Source organism: Eucyclogobius newberryi, unplaced genomic scaffold (genome assembly GCF_026437365.1).
Source record: "Eucyclogobius newberryi isolate DKJ021-1_F unplaced genomic scaffold, fEucNew1.0.hap1 SCAF_1, whole genome shotgun sequence".
Classification (NCBI taxonomy): Eukaryota; Metazoa; Chordata; class Actinopteri; order Gobiiformes; family Gobiidae; genus Eucyclogobius; species Eucyclogobius newberryi.
Genome location: NW_027315723.1, coordinates 12155979 through 12176553, shown reverse-complemented (window position 1 = coordinate 12176553; position 20575 = coordinate 12155979). Strand labels below are relative to the sequence as shown.

General features: G+C 41.8%; 1 protein-coding gene across 1 annotated transcript; it reads left to right on the top strand.

Moving 5' to 3' along the window:
* Positions 1-14899: 14899 nt before the first annotated feature.
* On the top strand, positions 14900-18184 carry LOC140378747 (SLIT and NTRK-like protein 1). The gene has a single exon (XM_072464136.1). It carries the CDS (start codon positions 15831-15833, stop codon positions 17955-17957), a length of 2127 nt encoding a protein of 708 aa, XP_072320237.1. The 5' UTR covers positions 14900-15830; the 3' UTR covers positions 17958-18184.
* Positions 18185-20575: the final 2391 nt, after the last annotated feature.

Here is a 20575-nt window from a genome sequence, read left to right as displayed (position 1 = left end):
AGAGTAGAAGCCTGTCTCACATCTTCAGGAAGACTGTTCCAGATTTTAGCTGCATAAAACTGAAACGCAGATTCCCCATGTTTAGTCCTGACTCTGGGCAGCAGCAGGAGGCAGGTCCCTGAGGTCCTCAGAGTCCGAGATGGTTCATATGGCACTAACATATCCAAGATGTACTTTGGTGCTAGGCCATGGAGAGACTTGTACACAAGCAGAGCTGCTTTAAAGTCTATTCTCTGAGCCACAGGAGCCAGTGCAGAGACCTGAGAACAGGACTAATGTGATGGTACTTCCTGGTTCTAGTCAGGACCCGAGCAGCAGCGTTCTGGATGTACTGCAGCTGTTTTACAGCTCGTTTGGAGAGGCCAGTGAGCAGGCCGTTACAGTAGTCTAATCTACTGGAGACAAACGCATGGATAAGTCTCTCTAAATCTGATTTTGACACTATATTTTTGATTTTGGCAATGTTTTTTAGATGGTAAAAAGCTGCTGATGTTATTGATTTGACGTGGCTATTAAAGTTCAAGTCTGAGTCCATTATTACCCCCAGATTTCTAATTTGGTTTGTAGGTTTTAGGGCGAGACTCTGGAGGTGACTACTAACACTTTCTCTTTGTTTCTGTGGGCCAAAAACGATTATTTCAGTCTTGTCTGAGTTCAGCTGGAGAAAGTTGTTTTGCATCCACAAACTGATCTGTTGGATACAGTGACAGAGTGAATCTACTGGTCCATAGTCACCTGCCGACAGTGCAACATAGATCTGAGTGTCGTCTGCATAATTGTGATAGGACACATTTTCACTACGTATCAACTGACCTAACGGCAGCATGTAGAGGTTGAACAGAAGGGGACCCAGGACTGACCCTTGGGGCACTCCACAGGTCAGGGTCATGTGGTCTGAGACAAAGCTACCAATTTCAACAAAGTACTTCCTGTCTTCCAGATAGGACCTTAACCAGTTTAGGGCAGTGCCAGTGATGCCCACCCAGTCCTCTAGTCTCTGTAAGAGGATCCCATGATCGACAGTGTCAAAAGCAGCACTCAGATCTAACAAAATTAAGACTGAAGCTTTGCCCGTGTTAGTGTTCAGGCGGATGTCATTTGTCACCTTGACAAGAGCAGTCTCAGTGCTGTGATGAGGTCTAAAACCTGACTGAAAAACATCAAATGAATTGTTTATTAAGAGGAAATCTGTGAGCTGTTGGTAAACAACCTTTTAAAGGACTTTGCCTCAAAATGGCAGATTAGAGATGGGCCGGTAATTACTCAGTACTGCGGCATCAAGACTGCTGTTCTTTAGGAGAGGCTTTATGACCGCAGTTTTTAAAGACATTGGGAATGTTCCATATTGAAGCGACATGTTGACTTTGTGAGTGAATGGTGCAAGTAAACTGTTCAGCACAGACTTTAGAAATCTGGTGGGTAACACATCGAGGCAGCATGTAGATGAATTCAGACTGGTGATGAGCTCGTGGACAATTTTGTCAGTTACTGGTGCAAAGTGAGTTAGCTCTAAGTGTCTTGGTGGTTTAAGGGTAATTTTTTGCATTGTGGGATTTATAGCATTTTTAACAACAACAACACATTTAAGTTACATTAACTTATAGTCAATATCATAAAATTATAATTCAATGGATTTATCTATGATGTAATGGTGACTGTGTGAACACTTTTTTTTCTACATTTTTATTTTTTTCATTTTTATTAACTAATCAGTTTTAAAGGGGAAAACTAGGAATAATACATGGGCACAAAATTACCTTAGAAATAAATATTGATTCAAAACATTTGGGGACTTTTCAATATCAAAACCAACAGAGATCCTCTGATATCACCAATATCGGCATCAAGAACATTTCCCAGAGTCCAAACTATACTTGAACTGCTCGTCTGACTCTCATCTGCGTGAGGTGGGCGCTGAGTGAAAGTTTGTGGATAGATGTGCATTGATTTCCAGTCTGCAGTCCCGCTGATTCTTCATAGCGCAGCGCCGATCGTTGCGTTGGAGCACAGCGGCTGTATTGACTTACACAGTACGCACTTGAACCATCTTTTTCTGCTCGTGACATCTCCGAGGCCACGGCGCAAGAAAACATCAAAATATTACACGGGGAGTAGAAAGAACTGCCAAATAATGTTTTACGTTAAAGAGAGCAAAGGATTTTAATATTTATTTTGATAATAGCTGTTTATTGATCTGTTTTTGAATCCCAACTGGAGTGGGGTCTGCCATTTCATAATTGTCGAAAAACAAGTATTGATTTTCTTAAAACGGTCAAAATAAAATTAATTCAACTTCTGCAGCTTCAATTACAGAGTAGTCACAACGCTCACGATAACAAGCAACACAATTCACATAATTGGAGGATTTTATTCACCAAACACATCTTATAAGTTTAGTTTTAGACTTACCGTATTTTCCGGACAATAAGTCGCACCAGCCAAAAAATGCATAATAGAGAAGAAAAACACTTGTATAAGTTGCACTGGAGTATGAAATGCGGTTGCAAGTGTGAAAATAACAAATAATATCACATAAAAGTTGCTCCGGAGTATAAGTATATAAGTAGAAGTAGGAGTCGCACCCCGGCCAAAACTATGAAAAAAGGCGTGACGTATAGTCCAAAAAATACGGTAATTGAACTGGTCATTGCTAGGACAGTGCCTGACACCTTAAGAAAATATTTGACAACTTATTGCAACTTGAGGATCAATGAGGAGAATTATAGTTGTATTGAAAGAGTAATCAGTTGTGTGAGAGGGACATGGTTGTAGAGGGCAGAGCCAGGCAATCCAAAGACCTTATAGTAAATACACGGCCAACTAGTGTACATTTTGGCTTCACAAAATGGACTACACAATTGTTTTTCTCCAGGATTCATTGATTACTATTTGATTTGATTTTGACTGGTCTTTCAAGGCGCTGGACCTGATTTGAATTTATAACGTGAAAAACAGAACGAGTACATTTGAAACTCATTGCAGCAGTCCACATGTATGTGTATCAAATCAAATCAAATCAATTTATTTTTGTAAGGCCCAAAATCACAACAACAGTTGCCTCTGAGGGCCACAGGGAGAAATGAATCAACAATGTCTGTGGTGGCGATGGAGTCAGACAATGTCTGTGGTGGCGAGGGACGATGTCCCAGGGTCCTCTGTCCTTAGACTCTCCTTCTCGGCCAGGAAAAACTACAAAAAAAACCTCTTTGGGAAAAAAGCGTAGAAACCTGGAGGAGTTCCAGTGAAGGAGAGATCCGACTCTCACAGACGGACAGACGGACACGAGGAGACTGGAGCTGGACCCACTCTTCAGGCAGAAGAGGGACCGTCTGAGTCGAGCTTTTGACTTTTGTGTAGTTGATGATATGTCATTAACTGGGGTTCGGGAGCAGTTCCACAACCTCTTCACTCTCCAGCTGGCCACGCCTCCTAACTAACGCTCCTTTTTCCCCAGCAACCTATTTCTACCTGGCCAATGTAGCATCACCGTTTGTCTCTGCACTCTCAACCCCACCTCCAAATGAACTTTCTGTCTTTCAGCCCTAAGACACTTCAACATCTCCATCGGGGGGGTCCCGAATCGGCTGGAACGACCGCCTGAGACCGAGTCCCCAGCCTCGTCACCTCTGCATCCAGCCTCGTCACCTTCCTTTCCTCTTCATTATCGATCATCACGATAAATACTATTTTTGCATACTTATTTTTTGTGGCGTGGTTCTTGCTAGTGAACGATCATTTACCGACTGCATTTCCAGCATTCTACATATTCACTGCAATGAGTTTATAAGTGCTTTTCTCTGAGCCAATAGTGATTTTTGCCGTCACAGTAAAGTGAACAAACATTAGCATGATGAAGGCTCTCTCTTCTGTGCTATAATTAGATGCAAAGATTCTCTGTGGTCTTATTTTGAGAATAGATTATTTTCCAATACATCTGCACTGTGGCAAAACTTTATTGCATGAAAAAAAATCAGGTACAGATCCTTTAAATCAATATCAGATAAATAAACGAAACAGACTTTTAATCAACGCAATTGAACACAAACGTTTGTCAAATTCTTCCAAAGTATTACTTCAAATTTTACCCATAGTCTGTGGACGTCTCAATCAAAAACACACAAGCCAATTATTAATGAATATAAAGGACTTTTTTTCTATTAAAATATAACTCACTGCACAGCCCAGGTTAAAATCAAATCTCTATTTTGCAAACTTCACTCTTAACTGCCGACCAAAAGCATTTTAGAATGAATGCGACTCATTTCTATTGTTCTGAAAATGTCAAAACAAGGTTAACATGGCTTAATGGGTTAACAACAGCCACAACTATTATGACTACTACCAAGTTACTGTTACAACTACTTTTTTGTAAGTTGACCTAAATAGCTATGTATTTAAGTTTCTTTGTCCCATTTTGTGATGCTTTGCTGCTTACAAATTGAATATCAACCATGACTTTAATTAAATACTTTGCCCTCTCCAGTCAAGAAAGTCCTGAGTTTAAACCAGGTCAAGCACAGATCAGTACCCATATGTGCTCGCTAACAAAAAGCGCCGTTTCATGGCGTGTGACAATCTCAGGAGAGGATGAAGAAGCCCGGGGGGCAAAAATCTTGATACTGCATTTTCTCTTTCAACTAAAGGAATGTTTTGTTGATGTTGCCGTGTGATGGTTTTAGCGGCGAGGTAGTTTTGATGTGCTTGCTAAAAAAGATAACTCGTATAATCTCTAAATATCTTAATCTTTTCAAAGAGCAGACTTAAAAAGAGGAGGCCAGGGGGTGGGTCAGAAAGCTCGTAAATATTACAATAGCTTTGCCGCAGCGACGAATTTTGAATAGATTTCTCTCAGGGGGGATTATATATGAATTAACTTATTGCTCTTTGCTGGTGAAATGAAGGAGCCGTTTATCAGAATTCAACTGCGCTGTGGAGTTTAGAATACAAGGAAACTTTATTATAAAACAAAGTACACAAATAAAATACTAAAACAGCTTCTAGTGCACTTGGGTACACTTGTACACATGAATGTTTATCATTTTGTCTTCAAGGCTGGCTGGCAATTAAAATACGCTACCTGCTCTCTGTGGAAATGTTATGTATGTATCAATTGACCAAACTGTAAGTGAGCTCACCTCTCCACAGATCTGACCAGAAAATCTTGGCCTGGTGGAATCCCCTGATGCCATACTGTGGAACTTTCCAGGCAATACCCACATCTCCATGGGGTCTAGGGGCCCTCCTCCAGAAAAAGTTAGATAGTGATTCTTTATCATAGCCATGCAAATAAGTTTAATTAAATGTAATATATGTACAATGTGTTATATTGTGATTATTTGTGTTGTATTTTGAAACTTCAAGGACTTTTCTGATATAAAATTGGCAGATTTATTATTACATTCTATAGTGTCATAACCTATAAAAAATATAATCTCTCAAGCATATATTAACAGCTTGGAATACTCCGCCCTGCTCCAACTGGTTATTCCTACTTGTGTGAGTATAAAACTATACAACTAAAAAATAATCTGCTATTTTGAATATTTGAGATGTTAGTTTAGTGTTTCCATGTGTTTAGCCTCGGGTTTAGCATTAGCCATATTGTTTACATACAAGTGAATTGAGCTAGAAGACTCCAAGGTCATAACTTGTAACATTGAAGTGGGAAATGATTGACCTCCCCATTGCCTGGAACGCAGCTCAAGTCCTAACAGTGTATATGTTTCCATTGGCTCTATGGCTCATAGCAATGATTATTGTTAATTGCAGGTTCTGAATCTCCACCAGGTTTGAGTGGTGGAATGAGGGAGGCGAAATTGCCAGCAATCGTGCAGCATCCTTGATTGAATGTTATTGATTAGCTTTTGTGTTGTGTTTTTCCATCAATGACAACTTCACCATGAGCACAATCTTGTAAGTCAATAATAATATCAGGGTATTCTTTACACAGAACGATCCATCAAGGCTAGTAATGCATTTGGGAAAAATAGGGACAATAAAATGTATGTGGTGAGTTATGCCATATGAATGTGTCCATAGAGATGTTATTACTTTACGTGCGTGTTCCAAAATAAAACACATGTAATTGATTTCAAGGTCACCCTTCAAAAAGAGGTCTCAATCTCAATGATCTCATATTAATAGAGACAAAGGCCACCACAAAAGTTATATACTGGCCCTTTGTAGAAAAGGTTTCAAAGGTAATCCTCTGAACATTGTCAAATCAAGACATTTCGACATTTCGTCATTTTCAATCTAGGGAACTGGTCTGAGAAACTCTCTACTCTCTTTATCCTGCTCCAAACTGACTATGCCCTGCCCTCAGGGGGGAGTTTTCCTTAAACACACCTGCCTTTGTTTACGCCTTGTTTTCACATGAAACTAACCCTCATTTTGTTACCCGTCAGTCCTGTCCACATAATCGCCTTTGAAACCTTTTCTACGATGGATCACCTTTAACTAAAAAAGCCTGCTAGGGTATATTCTATTTCACAATTCTGTTCAACAAAGCAGTGTGAGCAGTGCAGTATGCATCGCCATTTTTATTTGATTTTGTTTACAATGGTGAGATGTAATTAAAGAAAAAGAAGACAGTAAGTGTTACTATGAAGAATGTAGACCAAGAATAATAGAATAAGCCTGGTTTTGTCCTGGCTTAGTACACCTCTTCTGCTGCTGAAGCTTGGATAAAGTCATGGTGTCATTTAGTGGCCTCTACAGGCCGCTGGGCAATACTGCGTGGGAAGCATGATTCTTATTTTCCCACTGCTGCTCAGTTTGTGACCGTGTTCAGAGGCCCATTCATGTTCCGCTCTCTAACTTGAGCTTTTAGAACCAGAGCGGAGAGCATCTTCTTTTAGAAATGTACTCTGAGGACCACACAGCCTCAAACCACACTGAATAAACCTGTGTGGGAATCTTGGATGTTTGCAGGTTTTGCCTTAATGTGCAGAGGAGTAGTGAAGCAACAGCAGCACCAAGTTTCAACAAGTCACTTAAAAACTGGCTATTACCAGGGGCTAGCACTAACGTAGGCGTAGCGGAGCTCATTTCCTGACATCTTGCAGTCAGCACAATTGATGACAGCGCAGGGCGTGTAATTCTAAACAAGATGTGTGATTATGCCAAAATATGGCGTGGTCTGGTGTATTCTGTGAATGGCCAGAATTGTAACTCGTAAACTTCAAAACTAGTCGTGTTACTATCCCCATATGGACAAGATAATAATAATAATAAAACAACCTGCATGGAGATAAAAAACACAAAGTATAAGTTCTATAAGTATAGAACAATGAATACAGTCAACTTTTACGTGGTTATTTTGTTTTTTCACCCATGTAAACAGCACTGTTACGCAGTCAGCCCCACTGTCATTATTTCTCAACTGAGCTGTCTGTGTTAATAATGTCCACAGCAGCAGCGTGGAAACAGTTCTTGGGGATCACAGGAGCGTGGTCTAGAGGAGTTCGGCTCCACTTTGCTCTTGTTCTCGCAGCCCTAGGTAAACCTACAAACGTCTTGTTTCTTATGAAGTATGAATTGGTCTTTTGCACTGCATTGGAAACCTGTTACTGCACGGTCTGGGCCAGACTGGATCATGCAGACTTGAATGTGCTCAGCTCAACGTCTATTTGAAAATCAAATAAATCCCCACTGTCACATCACATTCACCAAAAGACTGTCCCAGTCTGCCTTAAACTGGCACAGACTGACAGCCCGACACAAGATCCTCACATACGATCAAACTGAGCTGACCACAGTGTGTGCTGCGTTCTCGCGCCCTCCGGACCACGCAACATTGCATCGAGCACTCAGGTCCAGTTGAATTGGCACAACATCATCTGGAGGACATATGATCCAAACACCGGGGAAACTGGGACTGAGGTTGCGGCAGGGCAAGAGCCACACGGTTACGCAAAAGAAGTCAACTCACACATCTCAGAATCAGAAAAAGGTTTATTGCCATTGTCAATGAACAGAATTGACAAACATAGGAACTTGCTTTGGTGATTCGGTGCAACATAAAACTATGAACAAAGATAAACAACCTATATAAAGTCAAAAAGAAAAACAATGTAAATCTGCTATAAGATAAAAGTAAAAATAGGCTTACTATGTACACACAATTGACAGTTGAATTTACAGATGTGGTGCAGAAAGTGAACAGCGGAGTGAGTGATTAAATTATAGTTAAAGTGACAGGTGTTCTTGAGTCCAACGGCAGAGGGAAAGAAACTGTTCTTATGACGGAAGGTTCTGGTTCGGATGGACCGTAGCCTCCTGCCTGAGGGGAGTGGCTCAAATAGACCGTATCCAGGTGAGAAGGGTCGGCTGTGATCCGACCTGCTCATCCCAGAGCCCTGGAGACGTACAGGTCCTGCAGAGATGGAAGTCTGCAGCCGATCACCTTCTCAGCAGAGATGCAGAGCAGCAATGTGCTGTAGTCTCTGTTTGTCCCTGGCTGTGGCTCCAGCGTACCACACGGTGATGGAGGAGGTGAGGATGGACTCAATGATGGCTGTGTAGAACTGCACCATCATCTGCACTGGCAGCTTGGCTTTCCTCAGCTGCCGCATGAAGTCAATCCTTTGCTGGGCCTTCTTGATGAGGGAGCTGATGATGGGCTCCCACTTGAGGTCCTGGGTGATGGTGGTGCCGAGGAAGCGGAAGAAGTGCTCCAGTCGAGTTCAGAGTATGTGCGCAGATTGTTTAGTCTGGGTTTAGTCTGGGTTTAGTCTGAGTTTAGTCTGAGTTTAGTCTGGGTTTAGTCTGGGTTTAGTCTGGGTTTAGTCTGAGTTTAGTCTGGGTTTGGTCCGGGCAACACGGTGATAACAGCAAAACAAATAAAGGTGAATTTGATAAAGAAACAATGCTCCGAGGCTGCATTTCAATATTCTATGGTACTTATGTATTTCATTTTTCAAATGTTGGGAACACATTGAAAAACTGGAAATCAAACAATATTATTGCTCACCTCTTTCATTGCCTGGATATGAGGCCATGAAAAACATCACGGCACAAGTGGTGCTTTCGAATGCCGCAGTTATCAGTCATTGGATCAAACACAATCACCATATATGGACTGGCACCATCCCATTCAAACCTCCAGCGGCCATGTCCAGCGTCTTTACGCCTGCGTTAAGGTAGAAAAATAGAACCCTTTTAACTGCCGCCTGTAAAAGGCTCTCGTTAATGCTACCTCTGGGGGAAAAATACGGCCCTCGAAGTCTGTGTTTGTAACTAGCTCTGTTAACGTTTCTAATGATTAGATGAGATATACAGGCAATATTTTTTTATAACATAGAGCACTGTCGTAAATTGGTCAGTGAAATTAGCCTACTTAATCCATTCAGCACATTCACGTGAGAGACTGGGGTTATCCACTAAATATCGATAAACACCCCACGTCTGCTTGCCCATCCATAAAAGTCACTGCACACTACTGTTATAAACTGAATTAAGACATGGGGGACTGGGTCACATGGTAACCAGCTCCGAGTGACGTCTAACATGCATCAAAGTACATTGGATATTTCCAACAAAAGATCCTTTCTACTAATTGTCATTTTAGGGAGCCTTGACAGGGTGTAATAATACTTATTGAGGAATGTATATCGAAAACATTTACCCCGGGCTTCTTTCCGTTATTTGGAATAATTGAGTCACATATTTTTTAATCATTTAGAACCAAATTACCCAAGTACATTCAACTTTGGAGCTGTACATTTATCAAAGACAAGGGCACATAAATAAATGTATATTTGTGAATACATCCAAAGATGGAATACAAAAAGGTAAATGGCAGTTGTTGGGGGAATAAAATCACTCTGCTCAGTTCTTGTTGACATTTTCTTTTCTTTTTTTTGCCTGGATTCAAGTAATTAATTTGCTATTGACACTAACAAAGAAACTACCAGACCAGTTAGCAAAATACCTATGCAATGCATTTTATCTGACTAAGAACTAGAATCCAACCTTTACACCCTCTGCTTTGACACTGTTCACCTTGATCCCATGTGCCTTTCTGACTCCCATCCCAAGTGTCAGTTGTTTGCCCTGTGACTTTATATGCAAGTGACATCCCAGTTCCTCTGGTCCTTCATCACGCTAATGTTAGCCGACAGTATCCGCGTCGCATCATATCTGCAAGCCCCATGCAATTTACTCCGCAGGATAAATTCATATTCATAATCCAATTAGTTTTGACTATAAGATCAGCGTTTTTTCCCTCTCCTAATGTACCAATGCAATGTATCCTGTTTAGAGGATTATTCGGAAAAAGGGGAAGGGAGGGGGGAGGATGGGTAAGGGGTGGGGGAGATGGAGTCGTCAGCATTGTTAGGTTGTTAGCTGGGACAGTGAAGCGTGACCAAGTTGACAATGGAAACCCCCCACATGCGATGTAAGGACATATGTACAGTGCACACATGTGGTAGGTCGCAGCGTACTTTATCAGCAGGAAGTCTTCACATAACATACGGGGCAGGGAATGGAAGGCCCGTTCTATAAATAAGTGGATCGCTGTGTTTCCATTTGGATCTATGAGTTTAGAAAAGAACAAAAAAGGGACTAGCTGTTAAAATGTTACAAAAGGCATTAACAGAAAATATTTTGGCTTTTCGAATAATAAATACAGTACTTTCAACGCTATAAAAAAACACAACAACAATTAGTTGAATACTAATTAATAGTTGAATCCAAAACAGTGTCTCAAAGTATTCAAAAGGTAAAATCAGAAAAAAAATCTTTAACCAGTTCATTTCTATTGATATTTTCTTTTTGAAGGGAGTCCTGGCCATGAGGCATCTACAACACAACATTTAATATTATACAGACTGGGGCTGCACAATTTGTGGAAAAAATATTGAAGTACAATTCTAGTTTGCGGTAGTGTGGTTGCGATGAGATTGTGATTGTGATTTCCAAAGTTCACATTTTAAACACTTCCAGAATTGACAGAAATACTGAAATAGGCCTATAAACTATTTACAAAATAAAAAATATAAAAAGAATCACATTGCAGAACATGTTTGCACGGATCTAAACTGCAGGGTTTGCAATTTTTATGCAGAATAAGACCAGATATTTTGCTGTTTGTGGAGAAAAAGATGGTACTAAAAGTGCAGCCTTTACAATTTGCTAATTACGTCCATTAAAATTGGAATTTGGTGATTTATCTTGCAGCCCTTAAATAAAACCTCTGGGTTCTCCGGTTTCCCATAACCACTAAAAACATGTACAGCAGGCTCCTCCCCTCAGTGGGACTTAGTAATCCAACTGCCAAGGGACAAAATTAGCACTTGAGCTACATCTGGTACAATGCATATCTCCTTATAAGGATAATGTATATTGTGGACTAAGCACTTTCCCTGTTTCAAATAAATAAACTTAACCATAGATTAAGCAAAATTCATGCAACACGCACATCCCTTTGAGAAACACTGCCCCAAATGAATCATGTTCCAACGACAAAATGTGTGGGGAAGTTTTCACTACCCGTAAATGGAAATGATCTCCATTTACATTTGCATCCGCTTTTGAAAAATATAATGCTGTCATAGACTTTTTTCTGTCCATAATCACATATCATCCACATAATACAGTCCACACTACACCAAATCAGCAGGCATCTTCACATACCCTCACACCCCTGCTGCTCGCCATTCCACACATACACCCCACATCCAATTAATTAGTGCGAATCAGTGATATGCCCTTGGCTCGGCGTCGCTCGCCTGTCTATCCCGCCCCGCTCCTGTTTGCATTTCGGCTCGCCAGGGACCGCCATCGACTATTGGTAACTTGCTTTAGCTCAGACAACATCGCCACGCGCTTTTGATCCCCATCTCAGCGGGGGGCGGGCCAATTTGAGCGTCTGCAAGCCAAACAGCCATTAGCCGGATATGGGGAGGGACTGAGGCAGCACCAGCGGCGTAGGTCACAGGAAACGATCCCTGAAGGAGACGTGTAAAGAGGCGTTATATTGTCAAACTATCGTATACCAGGCAGGGATGTAATGGAAAACATACAGACACTTAGCTGGTTATGAAAAGCAATTCAACGAGTAAATTGATGTTAATGGTATCAAATCCAAGATAATGTGGTCCCAGACACATTTATCTACTCAGTAAACAATAGCCACAACTATAGCCACAACAGTAGACTTCAGATATTTAAGCTTAGATCCTTAAAACCTTAAAAAACTGTTTCTCACAATAACCAAAGCTCTATAGCAACAGCGTTTACCACCACAATCCTGCAAATTCATGCGGAGAAAAAGACAGTAAGGCAATCAACTCTTGTGGATGAAATATATAGCACAAAAGTCACATACTACCAAAATAATAATGATTCACAGTTGTATTTACAATTTTGTTTGTCTTGTTTTTTAAAGCAGGAATTATGAATGACATGTTTTTTTTTTTTTTAAGACTTGTGCAATGGAACAGAGGTAACGGCCCAAAATATATCAAATTCACATTTTTCACGTCAGACATTGTCCAGGAGTCTTTTCAATTGAAGCAGTAATTATCAATCAAAGTAAATACCTATAAAGTTATTTTAACTAAAAGGTGTACGGTGTAGCTTTTGTGGATTGAGTCCACCACCTGCTTGTCTCCATAGAGAGCTCATTACTGTTAAACTATTAAAACTTAAACTATTGTTTCTTAATCAATAACATGTGTTTTATTTTTTTTAAATTGTTGAATTAGTAAGTTTATTGTTCTATTATGGAACATTCCAGGCAAAGCAATAACATCTTGACCAAAAGATGCCAGAAGTGCACGCACCTTAAATGTATGTATTTGTTTGTTTTGTTTTGTCCTCACTTTTGGATTACTGTTGGCACTGAGGTCTCTTGTTGGATATCTACACGACATAACTTAAATGATCTTACCTTATCTTCTTCCCCATAATGAGAGACATGGACACGTCCTCGACACACTTGTCTTGTCCTAGAACATAAAATTGTGAAACTTGGCTCAGTGTCATTAGGTTTGTGGTTCCCTTTACTCCACTCACAGTCCCCAAGCAAAACAGTAATTCCCACCAGACACCAGGGACTTTAAAGAAGTGTTTTGTGGGAAGGCTTTTTTAAATACAGTCTAATGGGCCAATCAACACATTAGGACAGTGATTGGCCAGAAGTGCCTCGCTAACAAGCTAAAGTGACTTTGTTTGTCAATACAGTCTGGAGTCTCTGAGGTGACTAAGAAGTTTCAGGTTAGAAAAGTGGATTTTTGATCATTTCTTATTTCTTATTACAGGTTCTATTGAGGTCTGTCGTTTAGAACATGTTACAGCTGTTCAATAGAAAGTGCTGTGATTCACTTCAACCGTTGAAGTGAATCTCAGAAGTGACAAACGCTGACTGTAATGACTAATAACGTTGATCAGACTATGTTTCTTTGTTTGTATTTAGTCACAAAGACAATCTATGTGGAAATGTCTGAAAATGTAAGGGTTCCAAATTAAGGCAGTAAGGTTTGAATAGGCTATTTACTAATTTACTTCAGAGCTTTTTTTTTCCCTTTTGTTTAATTATTAATGGCATACAAAACAGGGAATACATGAATAAATATGACTTGATAACATCTATGATATAAAATTAAATTGCAATGTAATCTATAAAAATAATGCACAAATTCAATGAGAAATTGATGTAGTTCAGATTCAAACGGCTCATGAAAAAAATATCCATCTCCAACCAGCGGTTTGATGAATGGAATAAAACATCAAGATTTTGATACAGAGAAAGTAATAACCTTTTACCAATTAATCTACACCTTTTGTTTTCAAGAATCGAGGGGACAACTTCTTAAGGGGACAACATAATTTTAAAGTCCATAAGACTCACACAAGTAGAACAATATTTGACATTTCCTCTAGTGGGCTAAGATTATGGAATACTGTAAGTGAGGAAATAAAACTATGCTACAAATTTAAGACAGTTCATTATATAAAAAATAAACAGGAAGAAATTATGTAAATGTGTTATTATGTAATTATTATTGATTGATTATTTTCTGCGGTAGCCTTAATTCAGAGAAGCTAAACCACCGGAAGCATCACATGTGAAACTGTGTGGGAAGTAATGGAATGGGATAAAATAAGTGCTAAAATTCATCCAACATGTTTTGTTAAAAAAGGAGTGGTTTATGTACTTTACATGTTTGTTTTATCTGAAATGTCCAAAATATATAATAACTAACTAATTACATTGGTGGAAAGTAATTAAGTGTTGTGTATCAATCCATTGAAATGAATTCCCGCATCATTTTTGACCCATAGACCACAAGTTTGACATCATAAAAACTTGATCTTTTCTTGCTTGAAGCTGCACGGACCAAAAACACATTTTAATGCGGTGTGTAACGGTTGTAGACGGTGCTTTTTGCTCCTCCGTGATTTGTGGAGATTTGACAGCTTTTAGTGTGTGTGGAAAGGTAAAACCACGGCGGGACATAAATTCGCCATTATGAGACATTTGCAGAGGCAGACAGCGTTTAAAACCAACGGGTTAGACCCAGACAGACCGTGGTTTGAGACGAGCCCCGTCACCGGCGCGCGATGTGGGAGTCCTAATGAGTCCTCGCCAGCCTGAGTCTCCTCCAGCGTCTCCTCCGCTTCTCGACATGATGTCAGCTCTCACCGACGAGGGATATTTAACTTCCCACTTTTTCTTTTTTGCTTCGCTTGCCCTCCTCTTAATTCCACTGCAGATGAAGCGGAGGGGAGGGGGCGAGTGGCGCGGTGCGTGAGATGCGTGAGGGCTGGGGAAAATAACTACCTCAAACTCCACGTATTTCAAAGAGAAGCAGCTGAAAACGCAGGCTGAGACATCTGCGCCCAAAAAAATACTCGGGTTTTTGGGGTCTATTCTTCTGCCAAAAGACGGGAAAGGTAGAAAAAGAAAGACTTAACGCCACACACACATGCGCATATTCGGTGCCCGCTCTGACGCATCATTTGTTGTGTATTTTTTTTTTCTTCTGAGGCATGCCTGTAGCGGATCAGTGTTTTTCCCCCCCATCGCATTCAACAGTGTTTTTCAGAGCAAGAGGTGCAAGGAAAAGTCACCAGGATGGCGCGTAATGGGAGGACTGGATTAAGGATCACGTCTTTTTGACTCGTTTTTGCGCTTTGAGAGAGAGGAAAAAAAAGAAAACTCTGCAGTGAGCGGACTAAAAGTGTGGACATTTTAAACGTGGATTGATTTCTTCTCTCTCCGCTCGGCATTCCCTCAGCCCGCTTCCCTTTACAGCTCAGCAGAGGGTGTCAGATCTTTCCAAGAGGCACCGCGTAAAGGATGATCTGCGCGTTCCGTTTAATGCGAACACAAAGAAAGCAAAAAAGAGGGGAATGTGAAAGAGAGGAAGAAAGGAGGGGATGGTGTTCGCCAGCGCTGGGTGTGTGAATTCAGCACCGGGGGGAGAGGGAACAGCTCCCGACGCAGCGGCATCGGCAGAGGCAGCGCGGAGGAAAGCGCAGGAGAACATATGAGGATTTGTTCGCTTTTTTCCCCTCTCGCCAAGGTCAGTGTTGAATGAACTGAGCGATGCGGGACGGAGCCATGGTGCTTTCGGTGTTTTTGACCGCTTCTGACTGCCCTCGACACCGCGCCAAGCCTCTGGGGAACTCGCCGCTGTGAAAGAGACGTTTATGTGGTCATTTTCAAACTCCGGACACAAGGCGAGCAGGTCAGACGCAGCGTGGATGTGCGTCTTTGTCAAGCGCGGCGTCTGCGTGTGCGTTCACGGCAGCTTTTTCTGTGATTACAGCCCCAGCTCGCGTGTCTTAAAGCGGGAATGAATTGCCCACGCTGAAAAATGCTGCTTTGGATTGTTCTACTGAATGCGGCTCTTTGTGTTGCCAGTGGAAATGTTACAAGGGACGTTTGTAAGGAGCAGATATGCTCTTGCAACGAGGTTGAGGGCGATGTGCACATAGACTGCGAAAAACGGAGTCTGACCACGCTGCAGCATTTGACTGGTCCCAGTTCGCAGTTCTATCATCTTCTGTTGCACGGGAATTCACTGTCAAGACTCTTTCCAAACGAGTTCGCCAACTTTTACAACGCAGTGAGCCTGCATTTGGAAAACAACGGCTTGCACGACATAGTGCCGGGCGCGTTTCTGGGACTGCAGCTCGTTAAGCGGCTGCACATCAATAACAATAAGATCCGCTCCTTCAGGAGGAGTACATTTCTGGGATTAGACGACTTGGAATATCTCCAAGCTGATTTTAATCTTTTGAGGGACATTGACCCCGCTGTTTTCAGGGACCTAAATAAACTTGAAGTGTTAATATTGAACGATAACCTCATCAGTGCACTACCTATAAACGTCTTTCAGCATGTGCCCATTACGCACTTAGACCTGAGAGGGAACCGGATCAAAACGGTGCCTTATGAGGGGGTTTTGGAGCAGATCCCGGGCATTGCAGAGGTGCTGCTGGAAGACAACCCCTGGGACTGTAACTGCGACCTGGTTTCTCTGAAGGAATGGCTGGAGAACATACCGCATAACGCTCTGATCGGCCGGGTCATATGCGAGGCGCCCACACGGCTGCAGGGCAGCGACTTGAACGAGACGTTGGAGGCGGAACTTTGCCCGTCACAGAGCGAGGGGGTAGACACCAGCCTGGTAGCTCCACCCACCCAGGACCAGACCTCAAACCCTGCTGCTCCCAACCCCCGTCCCACACCTTACAAGCCGAGCAAAAATGCCAGTGGACCCCCCACACCCGTTGGAGGAGGTGGTGGGCATGGGCCAAAATCCCGCTCCAAGTCCCGTGAGAACTGGCAGCTGAAGACCAAGCCCACCCCGGTAGTGACAAGCATGAGTAGCGACAGGGATCAGCCGCACAACCTTACGTGTCCGCAGCCATGCACGTGCAAGCTAGTGGGCTCCAGGCAGGGGCTGGGGGTCAACTGTGAGAGCAAGAAGATTGAAAGCCTGGCCAATCTGAAACCTAAACCACTCCCAGCCCATGAGCTCAACATGAGAGAGAATAACATCCACGCAGTAAAAAAGAACCAGCTTTTGGGCTACTCCAGCCTCAATCTGCTCGACCTGGGAGGCAACAATATCAAGGTCATAGACAACAGCACCTTTCAGAATCTTAGCGAGCTGCGATGGCTCTATTTGGATAAGAACTATCTGGATACACTACTGGCGGAGATGTTCATTGGCCTTGTGAACCTGGAATATCTAAGTTTGGAATACAACGACATCCAGCTCATAGTGGCGGGTGCCTTCGGCCACATGCCCAATTTGAGAGTTCTGTTCCTCAACAACAATCTGCTCAAATCCTTACCTGTGGATTCATTTTATGGAATTTCCTTGTCAAAAATTAGTCTACATAATAACTACTTTACCCATCTCCCCGTAGCTGGCGTCCTGGACCAGCTCAACTCCATCATTCAGATCGATTTGCATGGGAACCCATGGGATTGCTCATGCAACATCATCCCCTTCAAGAAGTGGACCGAAAAACTAGGAGCAGACGTCATTGTGAGCGACCTGAAGTGCGAGTCGCCCGAAGAGTTTTGGAAACGCGACTTCCGATACGTCCGCAATGACCTTATGTGCCCCAAAATGTATGACCAAATCTCCCCAACTTCCTTATCCAAAAACAGCACGTACACTTTAGATTCGGGGACACGATCAAACTCGTATGTGGAGCCCAACAGGGTGTCCATTTCAGTGCTGGTCCCCGGTTTGCTGCTAGTGTTTGTCACATCCGCATTCACCGTCGTGGGAATGCTAGTGTTCATTCTACGCAACCGGAAGAGGTCTAAGCGGCGTGAAGGGAATTCGTCAGCATCCGAAATCAATTCCCTACAAACAGTTTGTGACTCCTCCTACTGGCACAGTGGAGCGTACCATCAGGACGGGGGTGCCCATAGAGGATTCGATTGTACGACGCACCTTTCCTCAACAAATGACGCATAGAGACGACTTTTGATGTACATCGGATTACAAACTTAAAGACACACAAAACCTTTCAGTAACTTTATGTTTCGCTGCACAGTTGTAATATATGTACATGCCCGCACCCCCCGCCCCAAAGGAGACTACCCCCAACTTTTCCTTTCCTTTCCTATCCTAGCCTCCTCTCTCCTATCTCCCCTGTTATCTTGCCGCAACCGGACTATACGGATTTACGCAAGACAGAACAACGAAAAGAAAACTCAAAAAAGGGATCTTGGAGGGCGTGAGACCGGAACGGTGCACGAGAACGCATGAATGTACCTGTAAATAGCTGGACAGTTGTATCATAACCTGCATGATAAAATTTCGCAGCATGGTTTCGGCACACGCGACGAACCATTCGCCCACCATAACCAACAACCTTTCATGTTATATCAATATGACATTATATATAGATATTAAGAATTATATATGACTATTACAAAAGTGCCATTTCTCTATTTTTTGTGAATCTGCAGTTAGGATTTGTATTTGTTGTTTTAAACTTGTTTGAAAAGAGGGGAAAACGTACACTTAGGAGGAAGGCTGGCTGTCAGTGCATGTTACTTTATGTTCATTCATTATTTTTATTGTGGGAATATTTATACAGACCTACCTACCTGCCGTATTAGATGGCGCAGATCCAAAACCCACGTCAGCGCACTCATCAACTCCTTTTTATGAATGTAAACTTGTGTTATTTTACGGTGTGCCAATTGTTGACTTGCAGATATCCAGACATGCAGATGAGCATGACCAATTACAGTCACTCAGATGCTACGCTGCAGAGTTAATGTAGCTACAATATCGAGTTCTGTGAGTTTTCGTGTGTCAATGAATATAGCCTGCTTTGGGTGAGAGGAAGAGAAAAAATATATAAGCTATAATGTAATCTAAAGGGGGGTTTATACCAGGGTATTTTTTCAGAAAATAACAGAGCAAAGATTTTCAATTTGATGAGACAAAAGCAGTGGTTCTCAAACTTGTACAGCCATGGGACTTGAGCAGTTCAGATTTGTTATAATGCCTATGTTAGTCCTGGCCAAATGCAGTCAACTTCTGATTCAAACCTGGTTTGTTTCAATTCTGGAGGAAACACTTAATTGCTAACAGTATACTCCAATCCTGTTTTTATACCTTAGTTCTGGGCTTGGCCTGCTGTTGTAAAATATCTTGTTTAGGCCTAGTTTAGTCCTGGATTGGATTAATCAGACCATCTTTTTATTCTTTAGTCCTGGTTTATACCTAATTTAAACCTGGTTTAGAATTGATTAGATAACAGGCTTGTCCTTGTTTAGTCTTAGTTCATTGCTAGATCTGGTTTAGATCTTGTATAGATGCTGGTCCTTGCTTCGTCCATGTTTACTGGTTTAGACCTATTGGTATATTGCACATATTTTTGAAGTGTGAGTTAAATGTTTGAGAACCACTGCACTATTGTACGTAATTGGATCTTCATATGTAAACAGTGCAGGTGCAATGACATAGAGTAGAATGCTTTTATAATACCAGAAAAAAAGAGATTCCTCCTCATTTGAAGCGTATGGCTATGATTCACTCTCATCATTTTGTGAGCTTTTGTAAAGCCATCTAATCCTGTCCAAATCAGACAACTGTAAACTCACTGTATTTACCACAACAACGTGCTTGAAGAGACTGCTGGGGTGAACAGGGGATTAGCATGTTAGCTAAACCAGGAAGTGACAAACAGAAGATGGGTATTAAACGATTCAAGATGCCTTTTTCAATTTCGCATTTTGAACTTGAGCTCCTTTTCCCTTCTCCCCGGGGGTCGCATGGTTTCTAGGATGCCATGACTTGAGCAGCTGTTCTGTTGCAGAGCTTAATAAACCTTAAGCAAATTCAGCTTGCACTCAAAGATAGTTTCAGAGGCTGGATAGTAAGTATTATTTCCCCCAAAAATGTTTAAATTGTCAATTCTGATTTATGGTCAATGTGCAGCTATTTTCAGTTGTAATGTTATGTTATTCTTATTTATACTTGCCTACTATCGGAGAAGTAATTTGGGTTAAAGTTGCAATCTGAGCCAGCATGGCGGAGAAGAGAGTGTAAAGATTACGTCTGAACTGGTCCCCCCTCCCAAGCCCCCTCACCAACTCTATCCCACCCTCTGTCCCGCCCCACTTTCCCCCCCCCCTTCCCCCCCCCCCCCACAAAATCCACTAAAGCTGGGTTAGGCTCCTGCGCTGTCCATAGTGCTGAATCTCTTCTCTCTCTCCCGCACTGTTGGTGTAAATTCTCCCCCTCTTCTCACCATCTGTCCCCTTCTCTCTTGTTTCTTTTCTACATATATTTTTTTTCTTCCTTTCTTTTGCTTTCTCTGCCCGTAGATACCTTTGTTTGCCGCTTCCTTGCACTGAACACAATTTGCAGGAGTTACAATTACTTGACTACTTATGCCTAGTTTATATTCATTTTATTTAGCTATTAAGTTTTATTTGAATATTTATTTTTCAAAGTGGACTAGTTTGGGTGTAGAGGTGGGCAAGATATGGATTGGATTTTAGATAATATTGTGGCTGTTGTATTGAAGATACACACAATTTTAATATAGAGATGCTACAAATATAGAAATATAG